The sequence below is a fragment of the Lutjanus erythropterus genome, chromosome 19, assembly GCF_056507025.1.
Source record: "Lutjanus erythropterus isolate fLutEry1 chromosome 19, fLutEry1.hap2, whole genome shotgun sequence".
NCBI classification, from domain to species: Eukaryota; Metazoa; Chordata; class Actinopteri; order Lutjaniformes; family Lutjanidae; genus Lutjanus; species Lutjanus erythropterus.
In genome coordinates, this window is record NC_139335.1 from 2,209,586 (window position 1) to 2,234,690 (window position 25,105).

Below are 25,105 nucleotides of genomic sequence, written 5' to 3' on the forward strand. Positions count from 1 at the left end.
TGCTCTAACAGATGTTACTCGTTGAATGGTGTAGATCTCTTTTTCAATATACTAACCTCCTGAAAAAACTTCGACTTGTCTTTGCGCTTCCCAGGAGAAACCGGAGTCGCTAGCTGCGTCTAGCTAACAGAAACATTAGCGGAAGTTTTTGTTTTCGTCTTCGAAATAAAAGCACCGCCGCGAGACGAGCGTTCCATCGCGATGCGGACTCCTCACAGTGGGTTTTACTTTGAAATCCGGGAGAGGAAGTTGTAGCTCTGACCCGAGCTAGCTTAACTGTTTGTCCGACTAATCGCGTTTCAGGCGGAGTTCGGATCTTAAAACATTTGGCCAACTTCTTCACCTCTCCACTTCTTCGTTCACATACTTGAACTGAGATACCTTTCCTCTTGGCCTGCCTCGGAGGAGTAACAACTCATGGAATATCTTATGTTTGTGGCAAGTTGACATTTTTGGTGCTTTTTTTTTTCTGGACTCAGTGGAAGCGCACCCAGGACAGGACAGGACAGGACAGGAGACTTTTCTGTTTTCTAACTTACTTTCCTTTCCTTTTTTAATTATTTTTTAATCGTCGTCGGATTTTTTGGGGGGACTCATGCGATGTCACGGACTATTAAAAGAAGGAAGAAATGTTTGCGCGTAGTTTTGTGGTTTCCGTACGAAGGTGTCTTTTGAGTTTATTTTTTTAAAACCAGTTGAGCGACTGGCGACAGGACTCTATAATCAATGTGGTGTCAGCTGGAAGGACGCGGGGTCCGGATCTCACCTAAACGGTACGGCTGTAAATCACACATGTAGGCCTCCAACTGTCCACTGCAAATATCACACACTGTCAATCAATTAATACATGTGCATATGTATTAATTTATTACAAGAATTCAGTCAATTTGATGCACTATAGTTACATAATGTGAGCAACAACTCAGAATTGATCTAATTGGGTCACTTCATGTGCTCATTTGGCTGGATTAAGGGTCATTTATTTCATTATTTTGTATTTATTCGTGAGCACTTTCCTGAATCAGTTGTTAAATTAATCGCCAACTATGTTGCTAATGATTAATGGGTTTGAGTCACTTTTTAAGTTTTAAAAAAGTCCAAATTCAGTCTTAAAGTCTTAAATATTAATATTTTCTGGTTCCTTTACTCTCCTCTGACAATAATCTGAACATCTGATCACTGATTAACATTTCCTGACATTTTAAAGGACCAAACAACTAATCAATTAGTGGAGAAAATAATCGACAGATTGATCGATAATGACTCCACAAGACTGTGACAGGATTAATTAGCTGAATTGATTGTTAGTTGCAGCCCTGTAAACATGTATATAACTATGTAATATAAAGACATAAAGGCCCACATATTGATCAGAGTGCACTGAGAATAAAGTAATCTGTTACAGCTCAGATCTTTACTTTATACTAGATCGATTTAATTTTACTCTATTGATCAAATTCTTATCGAACACCGATTCATCGCTAATTTATTTGTCAGTCAGCACGTGTATTTACTTGAATTCATAAATGCAAACTGTTATTTTTATTTATGTTTATTTCTTCCACTGCATGTTGTACTTAATTCAAGCATTTTAAAAGTCTTTTCGCTCGTTGCCTGCACGAGATCAAGTCATTTTGAACAACTTAATCCTGCTTCTGATTTTATTTTCTTTGGCAGTCCTGCTGTTGTAGCCAATTTGAACATTTTGTTTTCATTGGCAGCCACTCAGGTGAGGTGAGAGCTACCCATTCACAACCCAGACCGGCAGGTAGATCACACAGGCTGTGGTATAAAACATACCTGCAGAATAAGATGGTGGTGTCTTAATCTGATGTTGTCTGAAGATCAGGGGCTGACAAGACTCTGTGGGTGGCAAGTGAAATAAAAAATTCATTCAGTAGAACGGCTCTAACATCCTCCATGCAACCAGGGTTATAGGATATGATAAAAAATATGTAATAATGTGATTATTTTGACAGATATTGCGATTGCAATAAGATTTTCACTGAAAAAAAATATTAAAATGATGTTGGGATCTGTGACAAGGAAATATGTTTCCTTTAATCTGAAGAACAAGATCTGAAGTGGGCTGGACAATATATCAATATATATCGATATTGTGACGTGACGGTCCTAGATTTTAGATATCGTTGTATCGTGATATGGAATAAGTGTCATCTTTTCCTGGCACCAACAGTCGTCCCTGCAATGCTGCTGCGAATGTCAACATCAACGTGTTTGGTTATAAAATACTGTTAACAGCAGTGACTGTTTGTTTTTTTTAATCTACGTTAAAGCATCATATTTTAAATGATCATCATTTGTTTGCAGTATTTGAGAATTTAGGGTTTGTTATTTTAGAGAAAATCACAGAATAGCCTAAAAATATCGATCTGTTTCATGCTGCTTTTGTCACATTTTTCTTTCATCAAAAAAGTGTAGCTTCTGTAATTTGGATATGCACTTACTGGCAACTTTACTTGCTAGGGGCAAGTAAAATGCCCTGTTGGGCAAGTAAATATAGCAGCTGACTTCCCCAACCAGGCATGTGTTAAAAAATTAAACTACTTGAATAATCAATTAATGATTCCATTTATTTTTCATGCAAAAAATGTCAGAAAATGCCATGGAGATTTTTTTTAATATTATCATATTAAACTGGGAGGGCCATTTTTAATTATTTTATAAATGTTGCGGCCTTAGATTAAACATGGCAATTTAGTCTTTGTTGTTATTTGATAGCTGTTATGAATGTACAGCGGCGAGTGACCTCAGACAGCTAGATTTCTGACCTACTTGTCCAACAGGGCAGGTGAAGAAAAACACCAACGTTGAACTCTGCACGATTTTGATAATATTTTGATTACCTGTGCAGTCATACGTGAAACCAAAATTCATTGCTAAAAGTTTCATCACACTGTGCTGCATGATGTCAGGTTAGGTAAGCCTTTAAGCATGTGTCACACAGCACTGCTGCATACACAACAGCTCCTCAGGTGTGTGGTTTTTTTTCAGTACGTCACTAAAAACTCAGTTCAGTTCAGATTATATCATCCTGGCGTGCAGCACAGTAAAACCAGACAGTGTTCAGTGACTTTTTCTGTATCGGTTATTTAAAAAAATCCTATTGTGTGTGACTCAGAAGAGATATTGAGTATTGTTTTTGTACAAGCATTGTACTGAGGTTTAAAATTCTGGTATCGTGACAGGAAAGCATCCCAGTGTCATGTGTTGTCATCTTGTGCGTGAAAGAGAAAGAAAGATCTGCTGTCACCGCTCATATGGAGCTAACTACAGAGAGGAGGAGGCTGGATCTTGCAGGCTGAGCGTGGAATGAAACAATCACAGAGCTGGAATTAATGGGCTGTTTGCACAGTGGGACAGCCAGGCTCTGTAAATGAGCACATGTGAGGCCAAAGCTTTTACTTTACCCTTAAACAGAGAGAACAAACATTTACCTGCATGTGTTTTCTGTGCTGCAGCCACTCCTGTTGTCACTGTTTATGGTCACACACTCATGATGCATTTCTGACAGCTTAGTCACACCGAACCTGTCATAAAATCTGCTGAAAGACGTGGTGCAAACCATTCTCCAATCATCTTCCACCCCCCCCTCAACCACCATCACTCTGTGGGTTACACGGCTTCAAAAGAGGCAGGATTAAGACGGGACGGAGCCTGGTCCCATCACAGACACAGAGTACATTATCTCTCTGTCAGATGGACGTGTCTGACATTAGCCACACATGAGAAGAAGGTGGTGGGGGGGGGATTACTTTGTTAACAGACTAATAGCACAGTAGCCACTGCCAGGTGTGGTGGAGCTGCTTTATGGCATCTGTTTCCAGCCATAATTCCCCCCTGATTCCTCCTTCACTCACGCTGTCTCATGTGGATTAAACCCCTGCGGTTCACACTGGCAGCACTCAAAACAGAAGTCAAGACCAATTTGCCAGGTGCCAGATTTACTGAAAGAAATGCCGTTTTTCCGTCTCGTCATGTTTTTCTGTTGCATTTTAGAGCCAAAACTTTGTAATAGCTGCAGGTCAACAAGGTGGTTTGATGATTCATGACTTTAATGCTTTTTGAAAGTGGCTTAAAAAGACTGAACCACAAAGATAATATTTTTATAGAGCCAAATAATCTGAGAGAGATGCATGAGCCCTTTTTTTGAGTTCTGATTTAATTCTGATACCTAATAACTATTATTATTATGGGAAACTGGTTTAGTTTTTCTGTCAAAAACTCATGCTTCAGAGCCTTGGACTTGTGTAACGCTGTACTTGTGCTGCAGATAGTGCTCAGTGCTGGCCTTCATTTCCCATGATGCTCTGCTGAGAGTTTAAATTCACTATTTTATGTTCTAAAAATGCAGATTTTACTTTAACTAAGTTTGTAAGAGTTTCTAATGTATCTGTTCAAACATGTTTGTGTTGTGTTGTTAATTGTCATTTTGTGCTGGTTTATTGTTACCAGCTTTATTTTAGACAAATTCTGTAGTGAACCTATAAGAAATAATGATGTAGGTTCAATATACATGATGTTATATGTAACATTCATTTCACGTTGTAGCGTAGCATCTAAGGCATAAAACACACTTGAAACTTAGATCAGAATGTGGATCGGTGCAGCTGGTACAATATCCGATAGTGAATTACATCAGTATCGATAATCAATTAATTGCTCATCTTTACATTACAGTAAATAAATGTAATACCTGCGTGTTTTGGACTGTTTTTGGTCAAACAACTCAAGAAATTTGAGGAAATGGTGGTGGGTATTTTTTAATAGTTTTCTATTTTTTTTTTTTTTTTATTGACCAAACAATTAATCCATTAATGAAGAAAAATACCTGTAGATGAACAAAGATTGCCTGCAAATAAAATGCCATGCCAGGCACATAAATCTGGCCAATGCTACAAAGACATCGCCTTGGACTTTGAAATCTGGGATGGACAGTCATTTTTTTCTGACATTAACAGGAACTGCAGCTGTAGATTAATCATGACAGCTGATTTTAATCTTTGTTATTTGATGATCATTAATAAAATAAAATAATTATTTCTTCAGGGGGAAAAAAACAACTTCTGACAAGTAGATTTCTGACTCATGTCTGATCCAAGTGAAAGAAAAACAACCTTGAAACCTGATTAATCAGTTAAAAGCAAATGAAAATAATTGTCGGTTGCAGCCCTGACAACCTTTATAGAAAAATTAAACAGTGATAAAATAAAATAAAAAAAATAAGAAGTTGTGGTTCAGAGGGAGGGGAACTTTGCATGTTCAAGACCAGTTGAAAGCAGAGTGAAATAGATCTGTTTCAAGCTGTCACTTAAAAATGTTCTCCGAGGTCGTCTCCCTGTTCTCCTTTGGGAATGTTACAGTATTGCACAGTTTGTAAGAAGCAGAGTTTAAAGGAAAAGTTTCGTCTCCAGGTTTCTTTTGACTGAACATCTCACAAATGTAGGATCAGAGTGAACATAAAGGCTCCGTGTTTAATGAATATAAAAGGACTCCATAATTAATGCTAAGTAATACAGAGCGGTGCTGTAGTTCCTTGCAGTTAATGTCATAGTTTAGTCTGTTTAGTGTGTTTATTCATGGAGTTTTGCTTGATGACGTGGTTGCTTTCTGTCTGTTTGTTTAGGCCCTGTCCCGTGGTTTCAGAGTTTTCTTCCTGCGCTCATTTGGAAGAATCTACGAAGGCTACGGAGATTAGGATTAACATAAGTGTGCAGCGTTGAGTGCGGTTTTATTTACTAAGTGAGTTTTTTTTTTATTTAGAGAGACTGCGATTTTTATGTGTGTGTGTATTCAGAGTGCTTGGGTCTGGTCCAGAGGGCGGAAGAACGTCGTGGTCCTCGTCTAGCCTTGCAGGGAGCGCAAATGATGCGTGTCATTGTAGCAAATGGAGCATGGTGATGAAGTGCTGCTGCTGCTGCTGTTTTACAAAGAAACCACTTAGAGAGTCTGCCCGCCTGCCTTCTGTGTGGCGTCCCAGCGCTCCAAGAAAGCCCTTAAGAAGCATATAGCTCTCCTGCAGCAGAGCACGCACTCACATAACACAAATCCTCCAGATTTTTCCTGGATAGTCACCCTGCGCCGCCTCCTCCTCTCCACAGTCGGCTGATCTGAAACTCCTCGCAGAATCACCAGCCTGTTTTCACCTTCACTTTGTTTTCGGCTTTAATTGCAGCTGGCTGGCTTCTCTCCATGTTTGAGGGGTGTGTTCATCTCTGTTTACGTTGCTGTGTATCAAACTACGACATATTTATATGGCACTGATTGCAAATTTTGGTTCCTTGGGAGTAAATCTCCACGTTGTGGTTTATTTTGTTTGTTGTAAAACTGCTCTGAGTGGAAGAATGCCAAAGTGCTGAAACATAAAACTAAAAAGCTGAAACAAGACAACTTAAGTATAGCCACACTCAAGTAAATAACTATTTTTATGTTATGAAGCTGCTTTAAGTGAGTAAAAAGCAGATGAAACATGAAGCTAAAGATATTTTATTAAATTGGATTTTATAGAATTGGGAGGCCTTTTGAAAAAAGAAACGTTCAGGAACTGATGTTGAAGTCAAGGTATCGCTACTGCGACCTGTATCAAACATATTTGAATGATACCCAGCCTGATGTTTATGTTGCCTTCATTTCAGACGTGTGGACTCGACTAATTTTGATGACTCTAGACTTGACTTGGACACCAGTGACTCGTAACTTCACTTGGATTTGAGTCTTCTGACTCGCCTGAGCCCAAAGATTAAAAAGCCTTTTATTCAAAAAGTGTGAATCCACAAATCACGTTATTCATTTTCAGCGAGTCTATACTTAAAGGGATAGTTCACCCAAAAATGAATAGTCAGTCATTATGTCCTCACCTTCATGCTGATTGAAGGTCGGGTTTAGTTTTTCAGTCCACAAAACACTGTTGGAGTTTGACAGGAAAACAGTGCTGCAGAATCTCCCAAACAATGGAAGTGAATGGTGACCACTTTTCAAATAAAAAATAACAAAATAAAAACATAAAACACCTCCATACTGCTTGTCTGGTGTAACCAAGTCTCCTAAAGCTCCAACATGCCAAGCTGACTGAAAAAATGTTATTTACTCTGTGTTTTTAGCCTGAATCTTCACTGTAGATCTTTAGCTTGGAACCATGTTCATGTTCACATGCACACTGTCTGAACTGTGTGTGTGTGGTGTGTGTGTGTGTGTGTGTGTGTGTGTGTGTGTGTGTGTGGTGTGTGTGTGTGTGTTTGTGTGTGTGTGTGTGTGTGTGGTGTGACGGTGTGCAAAGCATGTCAGGACTTTAGGAGACTTGGATTAAACCAAATGAACAGTATGAAGGCATTTTATGTTTTTTCCAGTTGTTTTTATGTTTGAAAACTGATTTTAGCGTGAACTATCCCTTTAATTCCCCAGATCCACTTTTTGAACCAATTTGAACCAATCCAACAGCATCGAATCAAGTTGCACTAATGTAAGTTGGAGGCTAATATTAAACAGTTAAGCTAATCAGTCCTGCAGGATTTCACAGGCTCTATTTGGGAGATTGTTGCAGCAGCTTGTCTTAAAAAATTGTGACGCATGTTGCAATGTTTGTAGGCATTTTTTGCTATGAAATTGTGGGAGCAGTGAAAGCTGCAAATTGTATAATTCATCAAAATTCAAAGACAAAGACAAATTATGCTGAATTTGAAGTAAACCAATTCTTTTTGGAGCTCAAACTCAGTCAAAACAACAAAATGATAAAATATAAAAGTGCACCGATGGTTGTAAATGTTAATAACAATGACAAACTTTTCAGTACCAAAGCAGTAAATAATGAAACATTGACTTGGTTCATTGAGACGTACATGTATGACGCTTGTGCAGGGAACTGTGGTGGAACTCGCAGGAAGCCATGATGATTGGACAGATTTGCAGAAAAGTTGCACTGATTGGACAGTAGTGCAAGTTTGTGCAGAAATTATGGAGACTTGTTAACTTTGGGTTAATTAATCTGATCATAACAATGCAAGCTAATGCTTAGCCGTTTGTTAGATAAGTAACTGTAAACCGACAGGCTGGAAACTCGCTGTTGCACTGTGACTTGTTTAGGAAAATAAAACTCAAAGTTTTTGACTTGGGACTTGCCTGTTTCGACTTGTGACTTGAGGGCAAAGACTTTAGATTTACTTGTGACTTGCAAAACAAAGACTTAGTCCCGCCTCTTCTTCGTTCGCACAAAACCCTGTGTTTACTCTGGCAGGCCTGGTGTGTCGATCAGTAGCCTGAGAAAACAGGAAGCTCAGCTCACTTTGATGTGTTTTATCGTCAGTACATCACGCAGGCACTCTGAGCGCCCGAGGTGACAGCATGACTGATGTGTCGACCAAACCTTGTTGCTCCTCAGCGGCTGCATTGTGTCCAGGGTGTGGCCCTGCTGAGTACATGTCCTGTCACTGAGAGTTTTTTGTTTCGTCACTCACTGATGGTCACTGATGATGCATCCATTCATTCACCTTCTCTCTCTCTCTCTCTCTCTCTCTCTCACACACACACACACACACACACACACACACACACACACACACACCACAAGCAAACAAACAGTCATGACATCCACTCCTTCACACTTACTGTATTTTCTGTTGCCCCTGCGTGTTTTTTTTTCCCTCCTCGCTGCCTGAGGAAGCTGTGAAGGAGCCTCGCCAGTAAAGCTGCATCACTGACATTCTGATCATTCCACCTATTTTAACTCTTTCCAAGTGACCTCCTCCCCACATTCAAACAAACGACTAAACTGATGTTCACCTCCGCCACCACCGAGGTTTCTGCGTGCCGCTTGAATGCCGTCCCGCTGTGCACGGCACACAGAGGGGTGACTGGAATATTTCCGCAGTTAGTCACAGGTGAACCACGTTTTGAAACGCACATGACTCACTGAATTGACTCACGCTTTGTGTTTAATCTAAATGATGTCCGACAAAACAATGTACCTGAAAGTCTCGCCAGGAAAATGTTTACATTGGGTTTACATGAGGAGTGTTTTATTTGACTTTTGTACAGTTATTATAATGACTTTTAAATGTATCACCATTTAACACAGCATCAGACTGACTGAGAGAAAATCATGTATCTTCAACTTATAAAGAAGAATAATCTGACAAACACCAAGAGAAACTGAACTGTGTTACTGTTATTTTTATTAAGATTCAGTTGAATATAATTGCATTTAATCTTATTGCATTTATTTCAGTTCATTAAATACACCAGGCCTGGAGCTACAATTTATTTATTATCATTAAGAGAATCATTTTTTTTGTCTCGCCCCTAAAAATGACCTTTCTTCATCATATCGCAGTGACAATATCGGTGAAAAGAATCGCAATTAGATAATTTTTCTAAATCCTCCAGCGCTGCTGGAGAGGATCAGGATAGTTGCCTTGAACTTCCTTTTGAATGAATAATCGTTGCAGGAAGCTGAAATCAGAGAGTTTTCACTTTTTTTCTTAAAAGATTATTTAAACCAATTATCAAAATTGTTAGAAACTAATTTAATAGTCTTGTTTAATCATTGCAGCTTCAGTACTGTTCTGCAGCCTGAAGAGGTTCATGTGAAAGCTCTGCACTGTTTGTTTAATACTTTTGCTGCACAAAATCATCTCTGAATCCTTTTGTGATTACAGGCTGCACAAGGTTTCAATAATGCAGGTTATGGCAGGCAGGACGTTTACAATAGAGATGAATGCACGTCAGCCTATAAGTAAACTCTTCCAGATGTATTATGTATGTATCATGTTCAGACATCACCTGGAGGAAAACAAATTCACCCACAGCCCAGGTGCGATCAGGTAGAATACCTGAGGTTCACCTCAGCAATACTGGGATGCTTTCTTGTAATTTATGTTTCTGGAGGTGGACCTGAGGTAAGCCATGTTTGTTACCACATGTTAAAGAGGTTCCCAGGTTCTTGGACCCTAGAAGAGCTGTAACAACAACAAAAAAAACAAAAACAAAAAAAACAAAAGAAAGAAAAAAATCAAGGCCTTAAAACCTGAGAGGACAGGCTTGTTTTCTTGTGTCGCCGATGTCTTTTTAATCCATTTCCTTTGGCTGTAAAGTTTCTGACTCGCACACGTACCAGGTTGTCAGTGTCGAACGTTTTGAAGGTCAGGCAGAAATCTGCAGCGTTGTTGTAGCTGAACTTCTTCTGAGCAGAGGGCGACCTCGCTGTACTTGGTCCTATTTTTCCACGAGTTCTGCCAAGATTTTAAAGCCATACCTCAGCGGTTAAAGCAGCTCGGTCATAAAGCTGCAGGCCACCAGTAAAACCTCTCCTTTTACGTTTTAATTGAGGTACTTAGGTTAACTGTAAAAACCACAATGTGTGTTGTTTAAAATAACGTTGTCTCTCTCCCATCTTTTTGCCTCCGTTTTATCCCCCAGCTGATACGTCCTGGGAGTGATGCACTGGCTTCCCCTGGTTGCCATGGTGATTGCCTCGGCCCTGCCCTTCCCTCACGACCCTGTGTCCAGGATTGCTGCCGCGACGACAGAGCCTGGCTTCGACGGCCGCAGAGAGCCCCGTCATGACCCGGCTGCTCGCCTCGCGGCTCCCCCCGTGGACTACAACCTCCATGGTAATGCCTCACAAACGGACTACGACATGGCTGCCGCTCTCAGCCAACACACCAACACACAAAACCTCCAGAACCATAAGGATTATGTGAAATCCTCCGCAGATGAAGAGACCTCCACGTTCAAAGTGGAGAATCGAGGACCCTACCAATCACATAGCGACTCAGGCAGAAGCAGTTTGGATGTTCCAGAGAGAGGAACGCTCAGGACCGAGGATATTTCCACGGATAATTTTCTACCAAAGGACTACAAAGCTGACAGCAGCAGCAGCAGGCAAGATTACTCCAGTTTTGTGGACATTTCCAAGAAGGACAATCTTCAGGACTCTACAGAAAGACTGCTGCAGGTTTCTACAGTGGAAACCGTTAACGCCGTCAGTCCTGCTGCTAATCTAAAGGGTCAAAGAGGACCAGAACCCACTGCTCCCTCGGACAAGCTGAGAGATGCACCCACAGCCGGGACAGGAAGTCAGTGGACGCCTGGAAGAGGTCCGGCCGACGAGAGCTTGACCCTGGAGGCAGGGCTCGGGGGTCTGGGGGCCGGGCTGGACGGTATCTTAGAAGGAGACGAGATGTTTCTGGACGCGCACCCTCGTGTCCTGTTCTCTCCCTCCCCGTCGCCTCCAGAACACCCGCCGCTCCTGCTCATGTTGGAGACCGGCCTGCTGGAGGAGGACGGGGACAGAGAGGAGCAGGAGGATGTGGACGGACACATTGAGGGTCACGGGGACAGAGCAATCGACAGGGGTACGACGACGCTGAGCTCGGGAGACTCGCCCAGAGTCACCACCGAGGCCGCCCGTGCTGTTAAAAGGGATAAACGCTCACACTTGATGGACAGAAGGCGAGGGGAAAAGTCGGTGTGCGAGTCGGAAAGCGTTTGGGTGACCAACAAGACGACCGCCATCGATTCCCACGGGAATACGGTCACCATCTTGCAGGAAATCCAGACCCAGACAGGACCACTGAAACAGTACTTCTATGAAACTCGCTGCCGCCAGGCCGAGCAGAGGATCAACGTCAGCAGGCCGAGGGGCGCCAGCGCTGCGGCGGCGAAATCTACGGGGATGGGCGTGGCCGGGGCTGGCTGCCTGGGCGTGGATAAAAAACAGTGGGTGAGCGAGTGCAAAGCCAAGCAGTCGTTCGTCCGAGCGCTCACCAGAGACGAAAACAACAGGACCGGATGGAGGTGGATCCGAATCGACTCGTCCTGCGTCTGCGTGCTGCTGTCCAGAGCGAATCAGGCGACGGCGAGGGAGGTCTTGACGAGGAGGGGGAGAGGCTGAGACAGAGAGAGGAGGGGAGGAGGGGAGAGGCAGAGAGAGATGGAAGAAGTAGAAAGTCATTTCAGAGACAAAATAGTCAATTCCTGCAGACATGTATCACCTCTGCATTGATTTATTAAAAAAGTGTCGATGTTTTCAGTCACAAGGACCTTCATAAAGTGACATAGTGCTTAAATACAGCTCATAAGTGCATCACAGTCCACAGCTGTGTGTCTATAATCACATGCAACACACTCACTTAAAATCCTCAAGTAGTCAAGACATAACCCTCTTAAAATGACTGAATATAGAGAAGAAATATATAAATAGTAAATAAATAAATATAATAAGAAGAAAATGTAATAATAAAAATAAAAAGATAAATGAAGAAATAAGTAAAGAAAATAATTTTAAAGAAAGAAAGAAAGAAAAATCATTTATTTTCTTTCTTTCTTTTATATATTTGTATTAGTTTTTATTATTTTATCTCTTCTATTCTTTTATTTTTCTCTTTTCTTAGTCTTAATGCCACTAAACAGAAAAAATTAATAATAATTTAAGAATATGTAAATAAAAATAGATAATTAAAAATAATAATATGAAAGAAAGAAAAGAAAAATAAATTTATTTATGTATTTTATTTGCATTATTATCTATTATTATCTTTTTCTTACTTTTATTTATTTTTATATCATTATTATTGTTGTTATCATAGATTTTACTATATATATATTTATATATATATATTTTTCATACGTTTCTGATTAATTCTTTCTCTCTAGTGGTATTAAGAGGTTTGTGAATGTTAAAATGTTTAGTTGAGGATTTTGAATGAGCTGATGACACACCGTCAGCACAGCCCTGGTTGTGTTTATGTCTCGAGAAAAGTCCACGTGACTGAAACGTGGACGCCGTTTTAATGAATCAGTGCAGAGGTGATACATGTGTCCACAAACTGACTTTTTTTTTTTTTTTTAATCTGGTTTGAGGTGAATTTTTGGGTGGTTTTGATTTCCTGCCTCCACAGAAGAGACGGAGGCGGCGCAGTGCATCTTGAAGGAGTAGAGAGTGACACAGAGCAGAGCAGCTGTGACATCCTCCTCTGTGCTCTCTGGCTCGCCGCTTTCCTTAAACATGACGGATTTCTGCCTCAGTTCGTTTTTTTTTCAGACATCTCTCTCTTCTGTTTTCCATCCCTCCCCTCCAACACGACTTCAAATGACTTTTGAAAAAAACAAGAAGACCTCAATACTAGATCTTAGGGAATATTGTCATATATAGAGATTTTACTGTTTTTGTATGATTTATCTTTCATAATCTAAGTTATTTTTGATTAGTATGTAAGCATGTGTATGTCTTTGATATTAATATATTCCTTTATATATATATATATGTGTACAATATGACACCAGTATACCTTTATGTATGAAGCTATGTATATCTGTGTGTATTTATAGAAGAAGTCTTCGTGGAGTGGTAGGTCTCTCCAGTGTCTGATGATAATTCCAGCCTCTGGTCCGCTCTGCTTGTGAGAGGAAGGAGCGCCACCTACTGAGGCTCCATTTTACTGCTCCTCACTGTTCCCATATGGATTACCATCAATATTGGACCAGTGCTTTAGTGGGGGGAGGGGGGGGATACAGGATCTACAGCGTGGGCACACATAAGCATGACTTCACTCAGGCTGATGGTTTGACAGTTTTGTGGCAGGATGCGTCTCCGTCCGTGGAACTTGTTAAATGAATGTAAAAACCATGTGGTTTGTTAATTATACGACACCTTAACAAGCACATTTTTACCATCTGCTGGTTTGTTCAGTTTGCCTGCCAAATGTGGTAATAAAGGATCTTTGTACTCAGCAAACTATTGTTACACAACTGATCTGAACATGCGGAACTAAACTCACAAAGCACTCTGGGATTGATTCAGAAAAGAAAACTTATCATAAGTGGTACATTCAGGTGTTGTACTGCTCTGATCTGCTGGTAAGAAGTAGTTTGCTCAAACTACCATTAGTTTTTTGGTCCATAAAATGTTAGGAAATGCTGAAAACTGTGTTTCCCAAAGTCCTGAAATGTCTTCTTAATCCACAACTCAAAGATATTTAGTTTGTTATCAGAGAGGAGTGAAGAGTAAAGAATGTACAGGGCTCGCACAAAAAAAGGAGGAGGAATATGCTTGAATTTGAATTTATTTCTTAAAAAATGCTTGATACTCAACATAATCTGGTGTTTAATCTACACACTCATTCATATAAACAACACATTTTTTTAGATTTGAAATGAAATGAACCTGTCGTCATATTTTTCAGTCTTGATCCCTTACTCTGGAAATGAATGAGCATGAAATAGTCATGACCAAAACATACTTGTCCTATGGACGTAGCGATACCGATAAAAGCATCATGTATCGGTCCTCAGGGACTCGCACTCATAAAACTGCTCCGATACTCCACACCTGATACCACGACACGAAAAACAGCCGCTCAACACAAGCAAACATCTAAAGATCCAACACGACGCAGAGTTCAAGAAGTCAGCTGATGATTACTTTTTAGTCGCGCCGTCATCATCAGCTCGAGACTCGTCCACAAGATCATCCACTAATGACTGCAGAGACTTTGGCAAATGTCTGTAAACTTTTAGCATTGAAGTAAAACTGAAATAAATACACAGAGTACACCTGTAGACTGCAGTGAAAGTGCAAATTAGCTGAGTGTCTCACTACTTACCACAAGTAACCCAAAGATGTAATATGTAACTATGGTTACACAAGTAGCAGCAAACAACAACAACAAAAATCTGTTGTTTAGAAAGTGAGGAATGTCTGATGAAAACAAAACATGTTTTTAAAGTTACTGTTAGAACTGTAAAGACATTATTAAGTACTTGTATCAGTACTCAGTACTGGCAAGTATCCACATGTAAGTACTTGTACTCGGTCTAAAAAAAAGCAGTATCGGTACTTGAGTTTTTTGTCCTTTTTGTTGCTAATTCATCAAACTGTAGTCATAAATATCCCAGTGGTTTTCCAGCACTTCAGGCTAGAAAACCACTGGTTCTGTGCACAGTGTTTCGCTTGTTGTTGCTCAGTAAGAATTAAGAATCTCAACAAACCGCAGTGACAGGAAAGAGGCTGGGGCCGTGAGGCCGCGGCATCAGGGCCACTGCGGGTATACAGGAATTTACAACTGCATTTAAGTAACAACTCAGATGTGATGATAAGGGCTTTGAGAGTCTGGAAATTTGGGGTTTAGGAACCCTGAAAGTGCTTGAATTTAACTCTTAACAACCTGCACAAATACCACAATTTAAATATACTCCATTACAAATAAAAGTCTTGCATATTTTGTGTGTAAAATCTTTAATCTGCAAAGTAATTAGTGGCTTTACGGTCCGGTGACTACAGCAGCAGCAACGGATTAAATGTTTCTTATGAATCTGTGTCTATTTTACATTCATTCTACTGATATTCACATTGAAATCAACTTCAAAAACGAGTCTATAAATAGTTTTTTCAGGAAAACCTCAATGTCATATATTACATATGTATAGATATATACACTGCATGGCCAACAAAAAAGTCGCACTCTAATATTTCATTGGAACACCTTTAGTTTTGATTACATTCACCACGGCATCATTTCAATAAGCCTCTGCAGTGTCACAACATTTATTTCTGTCCAGAGATTAATTTATTTTTCACTCAGATCTTGTATTGATGATGGGAGAGTCAGACCGCTGTGTAAAGTCCTCTCCAGAACATCCCAAAGATTCTCAGTGGGGTTCAGGTCTGGAAAAATGATGTCTCCTGCTCCCTGAACCTCTCTTTCACAATCTGAGCCTGATGAATCCTGACATTCCAATCTTGGAATATGTCCGTGTCATCAGGGAAGAAAAAAAAAATCCATTGATGTAAAAACCTGTTCATTCAGTATTTTCAGGTAGTGAGCTGATCTCAGTTTTTGGACTCATAAAGTTGCTGAACCTCGACCTGAGCGACTGAAGTAACCCCAGATCATAACTCCGCCCCCACAGGCTTGTACTGTAGGCACTAGGCATGATGGGAGCATCACTTCATCCAGCTCTCTTCTTACCCTGATGCCCCCATCACTCTGGAACAGGGTAAATCTGGACTCATCAGACCACATGACCTTTTCCCATCGCTCCAGAGTCCAATCTTTATGCTCCCTTGCAAACTGAAGCCTATTTGTCTGATCAGCCTCACTGATAAGTGGTTTACTTCAGGCTCCACAGCTGTTTAGTCCTGATCCCTTGAGTTCTCTTCACACTGTGTGTGGAAATGTTCTTACTTTCACTATTAAACACAGCCGTGAGTTCTACTGTTGAGTTTTTATGATTTGATTTCACCAGACGTTTTCCGACCACATTTCTTCCTTGAAGATGATGGTTCACCACGATCCTTCCAGATTTTAATAATGTGTTGACATTTCTTAACCCAGTTTTAGTAGTTTCATCAATCTTAGATGTTTTCTTTGCTTGATGTAGGACAATAATGTGACTCTTCTGAAACAGAGGAACATTTTTTCCTCGACCACAGGATATGTCTTCTGACGTGGTTGTTTAAGAAGTGAGAAGCTGCTCACTGCATCAGTTAGGGTTCAATAACTTGTTACCAGCTGAAACATATTAATCACTGCAGTAATTATCCAATGGGAGGCTCTCACCTGTTTGTTTAGTTAAATCCAGGTGGTGGCTTTTTTCCTGGCCAGGCAGTGTGTATGTAGGGCAGAATATAGCTGTTAGATAAATGTAGTGGAGTAAAACTTGAGTAAAGTGACTTGTACCACTGCACACACCTGCAGAAAAGGACAAAACAGAATAAAACAGATAAACAGGGAAAAGAAAAAATGGAGAAAGTTTCCAATGATTAGCAGATCCACCTGGATCGCTTTATTATTTTTTTTTCTCTTTTACATCACCATTTTCATTATCATCATCATCATTATCATTTATTTTCCAGATGATATTTTCAATTTGTATTACTATCACTTTAATCATGGAAATCTGTTAAATCATTGCACAATTTGATCTCAAAATGTACACATACAGTAGCGTATTTGAATGACCATTTTTCAATGTTTCATATTTACTTTTAAAACTAGTTCAAATGAAGTCAAGAAGGAACGGAACATGTACATACATTTATCCAATACATACCTAAAGAAAATAAATAGATATCGTAAAAAATAAAAAATACAACTGAAAAAAATACACACATTTTACAAATTGATCCCCAGGCTCCCACCCCCTGTAGGTTTATCATACAGATATATATTTTTTAAAGACACCTCATTATCATCTTCACCACCAAAAAAATGTTTTTAGGTCATTGTCGTTTGTTTGACATGCATCGTAAACACAGAGGCTAAAGGTTTTGTTTCCTGGGCTTCCTCGGGCTCTTCCTCTCTTCCTGCCTCTCTCTGATCTCACCCCCCCCACCCTCCTCCTCCTCCCCTCCCCCCTCCCAGAGAGCTCTTGGTTTCTGTTATGGCTTGTGTGTGCAGTAAAATGACCGGCTTCTGTCCACCCTTTTAGTTTCTTCTTTCCTCCCTGTGAGTCGCTGTTTTTGTCTCTCTCTGCCGCCTCTCTCATCATCAGGATTAGACCAAGACCCTGAGCTGATGATTACGAGTCATAAACCGCATGGCGACATCGTGGAGGGCTAGTGAGGAGTTCATGTCCTCAGCGTCATGCCTTCCTCAATATGTGCAACACTTTGGTATCACTTTCTAATAAGACAGACTTTACAAAGGGTTTACAAGTTGTTACTAATGGCATTTTCATGTGTTTCAATTTGCAGAAAAGGAGAAAAAAACATTCAGGTTGCAAAAAATCCACCTGGCTTTTTGTCCTGAATAACTTTCCTCATCTTTAATTATTTAAGAAGAATTCATTTATGAAAAACTTATGCAGATGCTGTGCCTGCCAGAGGACTGCTGACTAAGATTACAGCATTCATGGTTTCAATAACTCTCTAGATTTGTCGCTTAATTCATGTATTAAAAATCTGGGCAAATAAGACGGGGAGAGAGGGTTGGGGGAGAATGGGGGGAGCAGGCTGGAATCAAACCCACAGCCACTGCAGAGAACTCAACCTCAGCACATGAAGCACAAGTTCCACCAACCGAGCCACCGATGCACCAATCAGCCGTTTGTACCACAGGTCTCACGGCTCATTATTAAGTCATAAAACTTGTGACTTTTTACATGAAGAACCTTACACATAGCTGCCAAGTCTGCTGTTGTAAATGTTCACCAGATGTTGAATATTGGTTAATAATAACAACAACACTAAAGCCAGCATGTTCTCATTTAAAATTTCTGTTTCAGGTCAGAATAACTGGTTTTTTTTTTTTGTTTATTAGAGGTAAAATGAAGACAGAATGTTTGCTGAATGATTGAGTGCTTGTTTATGAGTCGTAAAAAGGGGAATATGTTTATAACGGTAAAATTTAGCAAAAGGTTGATGGAGTCTGGCAGGCAGAAGGCAGGCAGTGCCTGAACTCAAAGTCCAGAGTGTGTATTTCCAGAGCAGTGGGCTTTTTGTTTTCAGGATAACAGGCTCAACCTAACATTGACAGATAATTGACAGTTAAAAACAGTGGATCAGTGTCCCTGCAGCCTTCCTGAGGTTCCTGAGTCTGGGCAGGAGGAGGTGAAGGGAAACAACTCGCTTCAACCATAGATCATATATTAAATCACGATTCATCTTATTTAATATGCCGCCCTTGGCTCCAACTTTCTATTTGGACTGCAGTACTCATTTTTAAACACTAGCGACTAGAACTTGAGCTCTTTGCCTGAACCCGACGGGACCCAACGTGTTTTGGTCGGTCAGGTTGTATTTCTCACATATTTTCATGGGCTGTATTATTACTATTCTTTTTTTTTCTCCCTGGTTTTGTCGTTACCAATTCCCTGTGTATTGTCCCTGTCACTGCCAACTCCAACTGTTTGGTACGTAAAAAAAAACAAAAAACGTCAGGCTGTAATCAGGTTTGGTATGACAGACTGGTTCAGGACGGGTTTGGACAGAACTTTGTCAGGCTTGGGCCCAAACTTTTCAGGTGATTTAAGTTCTCCTAAGGACTTACATATTTCTCCTTAAGCATGAATAAAGTCAAAAGTTATAACTTATAAACTCCCTGTAAAGTGCACCTTTGCAGACAGTGGTACCGACACTAACTGTATGGATTTCCTGCCATGGACATGATGAACTCAGTGAGCACAATGCCTCTGTGGCCCCGCTCCGCCCCGTCCCATCCACCTCTGCGCCTTTGATCTCTATAATGGGGTCCCTTCAAAAGAGATTACTCGGCCTATCGGCTTTCAAGGTGCCAGTAGACAAAAGCGCGAGGACGGTCCCTCTGATGTGGTCGGAGCTAAATGGTGGTCTGAATTCAGACGTGTTTTACTACACCGCTCCGACCAATTGGGGACACTTAGACACCCCTGACGGGACCGTAGAAGCCCACAATAGAGCCACAATGGCTGACACTGGACACCAGCCGCCTCATGAGTAGAAAGGAAGGAGAACACCGGTGTTGTTTAGAGTTATAACCCGGCTTTATATCCATCCAGCCGTTTCCCCTAATCATCGTAACGTCCTCCCATGCAGTCACTCCTCTTGTTTTTAAAATCTAAACTTTACGGTGAGGTTAACTTCTGCCCTGGCTCCCATTAAAAACACCTGTTGCTGAGCAGAAGTTATAAGGCGACACGTTTAGCTGTGTTCAAACTGTAAGAGAATAAATGGCAGCGAGTAGGAAAATGAGCCCTGATATTGCCAACTCTGCTGACTGTGTGCAGACTCCGACAGGAATGAAGAGAGGGGAAACCTGCACCGGCCGGAACGAACCCAACCAACACCGGCGTTGTCCTTTATTAACCCCACAGCACAGTCCCGGCGAGAGAGAAAAAGCAAAGACAGAGTGACAGGAAGAGAGAGACAGAGAGAGAAAACAGCTGATCCCATTCAACCTTCCTCCTAGTCTGGTCGGAAAATACATTCATACATTCTTCATGTCATTTTCCCCCTTTATTCCTTAGCTTCTGTTATTGCAGAATGGTCAGACCGATAGGTTTATTTTTAAGTTAAATGGTTATATTCATTGCTTCTTTCTCCGTGGATGAGCGAGAGGGTCCTCTAGTCCCAATCCAGTCAGCGCCCTGCGGATAGAAACAGCATTATTACCACGTCACTGCTTCAGTGGCCTCAATTCAACTCTGCCTAAATCCCCACCGACCAAACCCCACCACTTTAAGACCTCAGGGGAACTACTAAAATCCCAGGCTCAAACCAATCCACTACAACAAACAAATACATAAAACAACAAGGTTCAAACGAATGTGCCCGCCACATGTGCAAGCCATCTCGGAAGCTTAGAGAAGCTGTTTAGTCTTGCCGCACAGATAAAACCCCACATGGATGACATTTTACCGGCACAAAGTAACTAAGTACAAATACTTGAGGTAGATTTTTCAGGTTTCTGTACTTTGATGAAATGATGAAAACAACATAAAAAAATCTAACAATACAAAAACAATAAAATGTGACAAGAGAAAAAGACAAAAGACATCAAATCAAAAATAATGTGAAAAAACGTAGCAAGATGAAAATGATGTAAAAAAAAATAACACGGCAAAAACAACTTTAAAAATGTAACAATATCAAAAACAACAAAAGAAGTGACAAGACAAAAATGTCATAAAACGCATAACAAAACCTAACAAGACAAAATAATGTAAAAGAGGTAGCAGGACAAAAACAACAAGATGAAAAAGACGTAATGAACAACGTGAAAGACAGCAAGACAAAAACAACAAAAGATGTGAGAAGACGAAGCAACATAAAAGACGTAACGAGACAAAAACAACAACAAATCAAAGACGAGGTAACAAAACGATAATGATGTAAAAGACCTAACAGTGAAAATAGTGAGAGACAGCAAGACAAAAGATGTGACGGGACAAAAATAATGTAAAACAAATAAAACGAAACTACATAAACGATGTAGCAAGATGAAAATGATGTAAAACAAGTAACAAGAAGAAAATTACCTAAAAGACGTAATAAGATGAAAACAATGTAACAAGATGAAAATGACTTGAAAGTCGTAACAAGATGAAAACCAGATAAAAAGACAAAACTACGTAAAAGATGTAGCAAGACAAACATGATGTAAAGCATGTAACAACTTGAAAATGATGTAAAAAACATAATGACGAAAACGATGTTAAAGACATAGCAAGACAAAAACACTAAAAGATGTGACAAGATGAAAATTACATAAAACACATAAGACGGAAACTATGTAATGAGATAAATCTATGGAAAAGACAGCAACACGAAAATGATGTAAAGCGAAACATGATGAAAAAGACGACGAAACAACACAACGCATGGTAGAAATGTCCTTCAGATACTCCGAGTACATTTCAGAGCCTGTACTTTTCACTTTTACTTGAGTAAAAAAGTTCAATCAGTACTTCTTCTTTACTCATACTAGAGTAAATAATGTGTGTACTACTGTGTGTACTTTTGCCACCTCTGGCTACCAGACAGTTTAATTAATGTTGTTCTCACCTCAGCCCCCTCAACAGGAGTACGTCCTCACTGAGGCAGATTCACCCCGGGCACCAGAGTTGGCTGCGTCAGAAGGGCGGGAGACAAACACAGACGGGGTCATTATCACAACTGTAGTGTTCTTAAACAGCACTGACCTTCCACAGGCATTCCTATTAAGAAGTGGAATGAGGGATAATGGTCTTCCTCTGTACTTTGAAGCGTCTGTTCCTTGTTATTGCCAGTTCCTCTGCAGAAGGAAACAGAAAATTCCACCGCCAAACTAATGGCAGAGTTGCATGAAAACAACTACTCCAGTCTGTGCACATGACGCTGGTTTTGCATTTTGCAGCGGCAGCTTATATAACATCGTAGACTGTATGGTGGCTGAAAACATAATATTTCTGTTCAAGGCTCATTTCCAATAAATTAAGATGCAAATACACGGCTCATTTATTATCAGACCTGCAGAAAAGCAGCAGGCCTGGAATAAGTTATTTTTAGGGTGAGGTCACTTTTAGCTTATGATTATTAATAATAATAATAATAATAATAATAATAATAATTAAAGTTACTGGGGTATCACGGCCAAAATGTAGACCACCAAGGCCAAAACCAACGGTGCGATAACAAGAGGCACTCCCTCCAGGAAGTTGTGATGTTGCAGCCGCAACAACTGATGCAAATTCGACCAATTCCTGTGAATTCTGCAGACTCTCACAGTTTTGTCTAATCACTGAAACTTTTACACAAACAGAGCTTGAGATCTTTGCCCAAACCCGACGAGACCTGATGAGACCCAGTGGGTTTGGGTCGGGTCGGGCCTTACTTTCACGTTTCACAGGCTCACATTGGGTTCAGGCTGCATTATACTTATTTATTTTCATTTTACTCCCCAATTTAGTCGTTGCCAATTCCAGTTCCCTGCACGTGTTGTCCCTGTCTCTGAAAACTCCTACTGTTTGGTGCATAGAGGGAAACTTGTTAAGGAAAATGTCGGGCTCTAATCGGGCTTGGATTGAAATACGCTAACAAGGTTCGGGTTCAGACAGAATTTAGTCGGCATCAGGCCTTGATGGGCTCAACTTTTCAGGCACGATTATAGCCCTGTTGCTTTGATCTTTAATGAATTATGCAAAAAAAGAAAAGAAAAGAAAAAGAGCAAATAGATTTTTTCACAGCAAAAAAAAAATTCTATATTATATCTGTCATGTGGAGCCACCGGAGGGGGCATGCGGCTCCAGAGCCGAAGGTTGCACACCCTGGCTCTGGGACATCCACGCCACTGTCCGTTTGGCTGTGGTAAAATTCCTGCCTTGTAGCTGCACCTGATCAGATCTAGCCCTGTAAGCAAGCTGCAGCTGACCTTTTTGCCCCGATCCCCGTCGTGCCCTTCATGTGAGTAACACTATATAGAGTAACAGGTTTTCACACATCGTCTAAATTGAGAGGCGCCTCGAGGCCTCGGAGGAGCTCAGCGAATGCGAACATGAGAGCGAAGCTGTCAGAGGTCACGCGTCACACTCACCATCACTCTGAACCTTTCTCAGGGTAACGGAGGGCGTGGCGATGGCTGAGGCACGGAAGTTAGCAGGCAGGGTCTCGGCGGAGTCGGAGGTCACGCCCCGGAGGTCCTTCTCCCTAAACATCTTCCTCCAGGAGGGCGAGCGGGTGAACGTCTTAGTTCCATCCTGACAGATACACAGACAGAGTGTGTGAAAAAACACAAAGCTGCCTGCTCAGACAAGACATCACTTATATACAAATATATGTATAGTTTTTAATTTCTTAAAGCTGATCAGCGTGCTGACCTCATCAGGTCGTCTCTCGGTTCCCATGGAGATGAGGGAGTTGTACTCTTGCTCCAGCAGCTGTCTGGCCTGCAGGACAGAGGAGATGTAGAACTTTGAGACTCTGCAGGAGACACATTTTCAGGACAGATGTGCTGCGCTGGCATTTATTAGTTCATGTTGGAATATCATGTCTGATTTAAACCAGTGCAGCTGTAACTCTTAAAGGGTAATTCAGGTATTTTTAAACCTGAAGCCTCATTTATAAAAATGTTCTTACATACATCTGACAGGGTGCTGAACTTCAATTCATAAAGGATACTAAGCATAACAAAATCTTGCTCACCAAAGTTCTGAGAGGAAAATTTGTTACTTGGGAATGTGTCACTACTAATTTTTCTCACATCTTTAACTGATCATTCCAATCACCTTGTTCATACATCTCATGCAAAGTTAACCACAGTCTGCAATACCCTAAAATAACCAGCTGGAAAATCACTTTAAGCCTCTGTAACTAAAGCCGCTGTCTGTGTTCTCTTCACTGCCACAAACCTCATAAAAATATATATATATATATATTTTTTTTCCCTCATCATGGACCGATATGCAACAAATGTGAAACGGTAACTTGAAGCCTCCACGTCACATTTTCAGTGAAGTAGGAAACATCTTGAGTCCAGTAGTTGAACTCTTGAAAAGAAAAATAATTACATATCAAAGATTGTATATCAAGGAGTTTGTGTTTCCCACCAGTCCTCCAGTCCTCTCCAAACTTGGTCCTGAATAGCTCTGGTTCAAGGTAGAAAAACTTACTTCCATGCCTTATAAACGGCCACGCCCCAAAAAGGCACTACACTAGTTTGAAGAACTTTTGTCCCATTGATTGAACTTTTTGGTGGAAAACATACATTTTACGAGCCAAAGTCACAGTGAGTGGTAGTTGGAGGAGATTTTTATTCAGATACATTTATTTTTGAAGGTATATTTTGTGATTTTTACAGTGGAAACACTACCGCCTTTGTCCACAGGGGGCTCCAAATTCAACAGAACAGGAAAGTAAGTAATAGACAACTGATACAGACGTGAAAATCGATTCCATCAGTGACCACCTGTCTGTCTGTTCACCTGTGTGTTCTGATTGGGGATCTGCAGCAGCAGGGCCAGGTCGGTGTAGTCGAAGGTGTCGTCTAAAGCCAGCAGAGCCCCATGGACGCCACTCTCACGGAGGTTGTCGGCGTACTCTTTCAGGCCGAGAGTCTGCACCCAGCACATCACGCGCTCGTTGGACCACACCATCACATCTGGGAGGAAAGGAGGAGAAGGTGAAGGGCGGAAGGGAGGGAGAGGAGGCATCCATGTGCAAAGAGCAAGCTGTCGACTCCGCTCGCCGTTATTATAAGCGAGATCAGGTTTCTTAATATTCTGCTCACTTCAGGCTAATCTGCCTTATTTATGGTTGTCTGAAGGGGTTAAAGTGTCTGAGTGGTCAAGAGAAACAGTGAAAAGTTCCTGCTTTACTGATGTGTTCTCAGACACGGACAGGTCAAACCTAAAACTCACAAATCACTTGGGAAATTCTTCTGCGAGAAAATCATCCAAGATGAACCGACTTTAAATGTACAACATGTGTATCCCAGGGCGCAGCGGTGGGAGAGCGAGAGATTTAGGTTTATTTAATGACTGAGCGCGTTGACATTTATGTAATTGTTATCCTGCCAAATTGCACTCGAAAGCTGCGGCTTATAATCTCTTCTAAGTATGGAGGGGGGGGAAGCAATAACGAAGGGGTGGTCCGGCTCTAAACGTCTCCCTGCAATGTGGGAGACAGCGGAAATCAAAG

At 40.9% G+C, this 25,105-nt stretch overlaps 2 protein-coding genes across 2 annotated transcripts in view; one reads left to right on the forward strand and one right to left on the reverse strand.

Annotated features, from left to right (window-relative positions):
- Nucleotides 1-276: 276 nt before the first annotated feature.
- On the forward strand, nt 277-12,176 carry ntf4 (neurotrophin 4). Its single transcript, XM_084744180.1, has 2 exons — nt 277-773; nt 10,432-12,176. The coding sequence occupies exon 2, from the start codon at nt 10,451-10,453 to the stop codon at nt 11,906-11,908; it is 1,458 nt and encodes a 485-aa protein (XP_084600306.1). The 5' UTR covers nt 277-773; nt 10,432-10,450; the 3' UTR covers nt 11,909-12,176.
- A 7,750-nt stretch (nt 12,177-19,926) lies between these two features.
- ppfia3 (PTPRF interacting protein alpha 3) overlaps nt 19,927-25,105 on the reverse strand; it is a 41,254-nt gene continuing 36,075 nt past the window's right edge. Inside the window, 5 exon segments of the mRNA XM_084743914.1 lie at nt 19,927-20,079; nt 21,497-21,559; nt 23,004-23,166; nt 23,287-23,355; nt 24,391-24,566. Of these exon segments, the coding sequence (XP_084600040.1) occupies nt 21,507-21,559; nt 23,004-23,166; nt 23,287-23,355; nt 24,391-24,566 (461 nt within the window). The 3' untranslated portion in view covers nt 19,927-20,079; nt 21,497-21,506.

What these genes read in the sequence shown, in the direction of transcription:
- ntf4 (XM_084744180.1), top strand. Translation starts at nt 10,451, where the DNA reads ATGCACTGGCTTCCCCTGGTTGCCATGGTGATTGCCTCGGCCCTGCCC.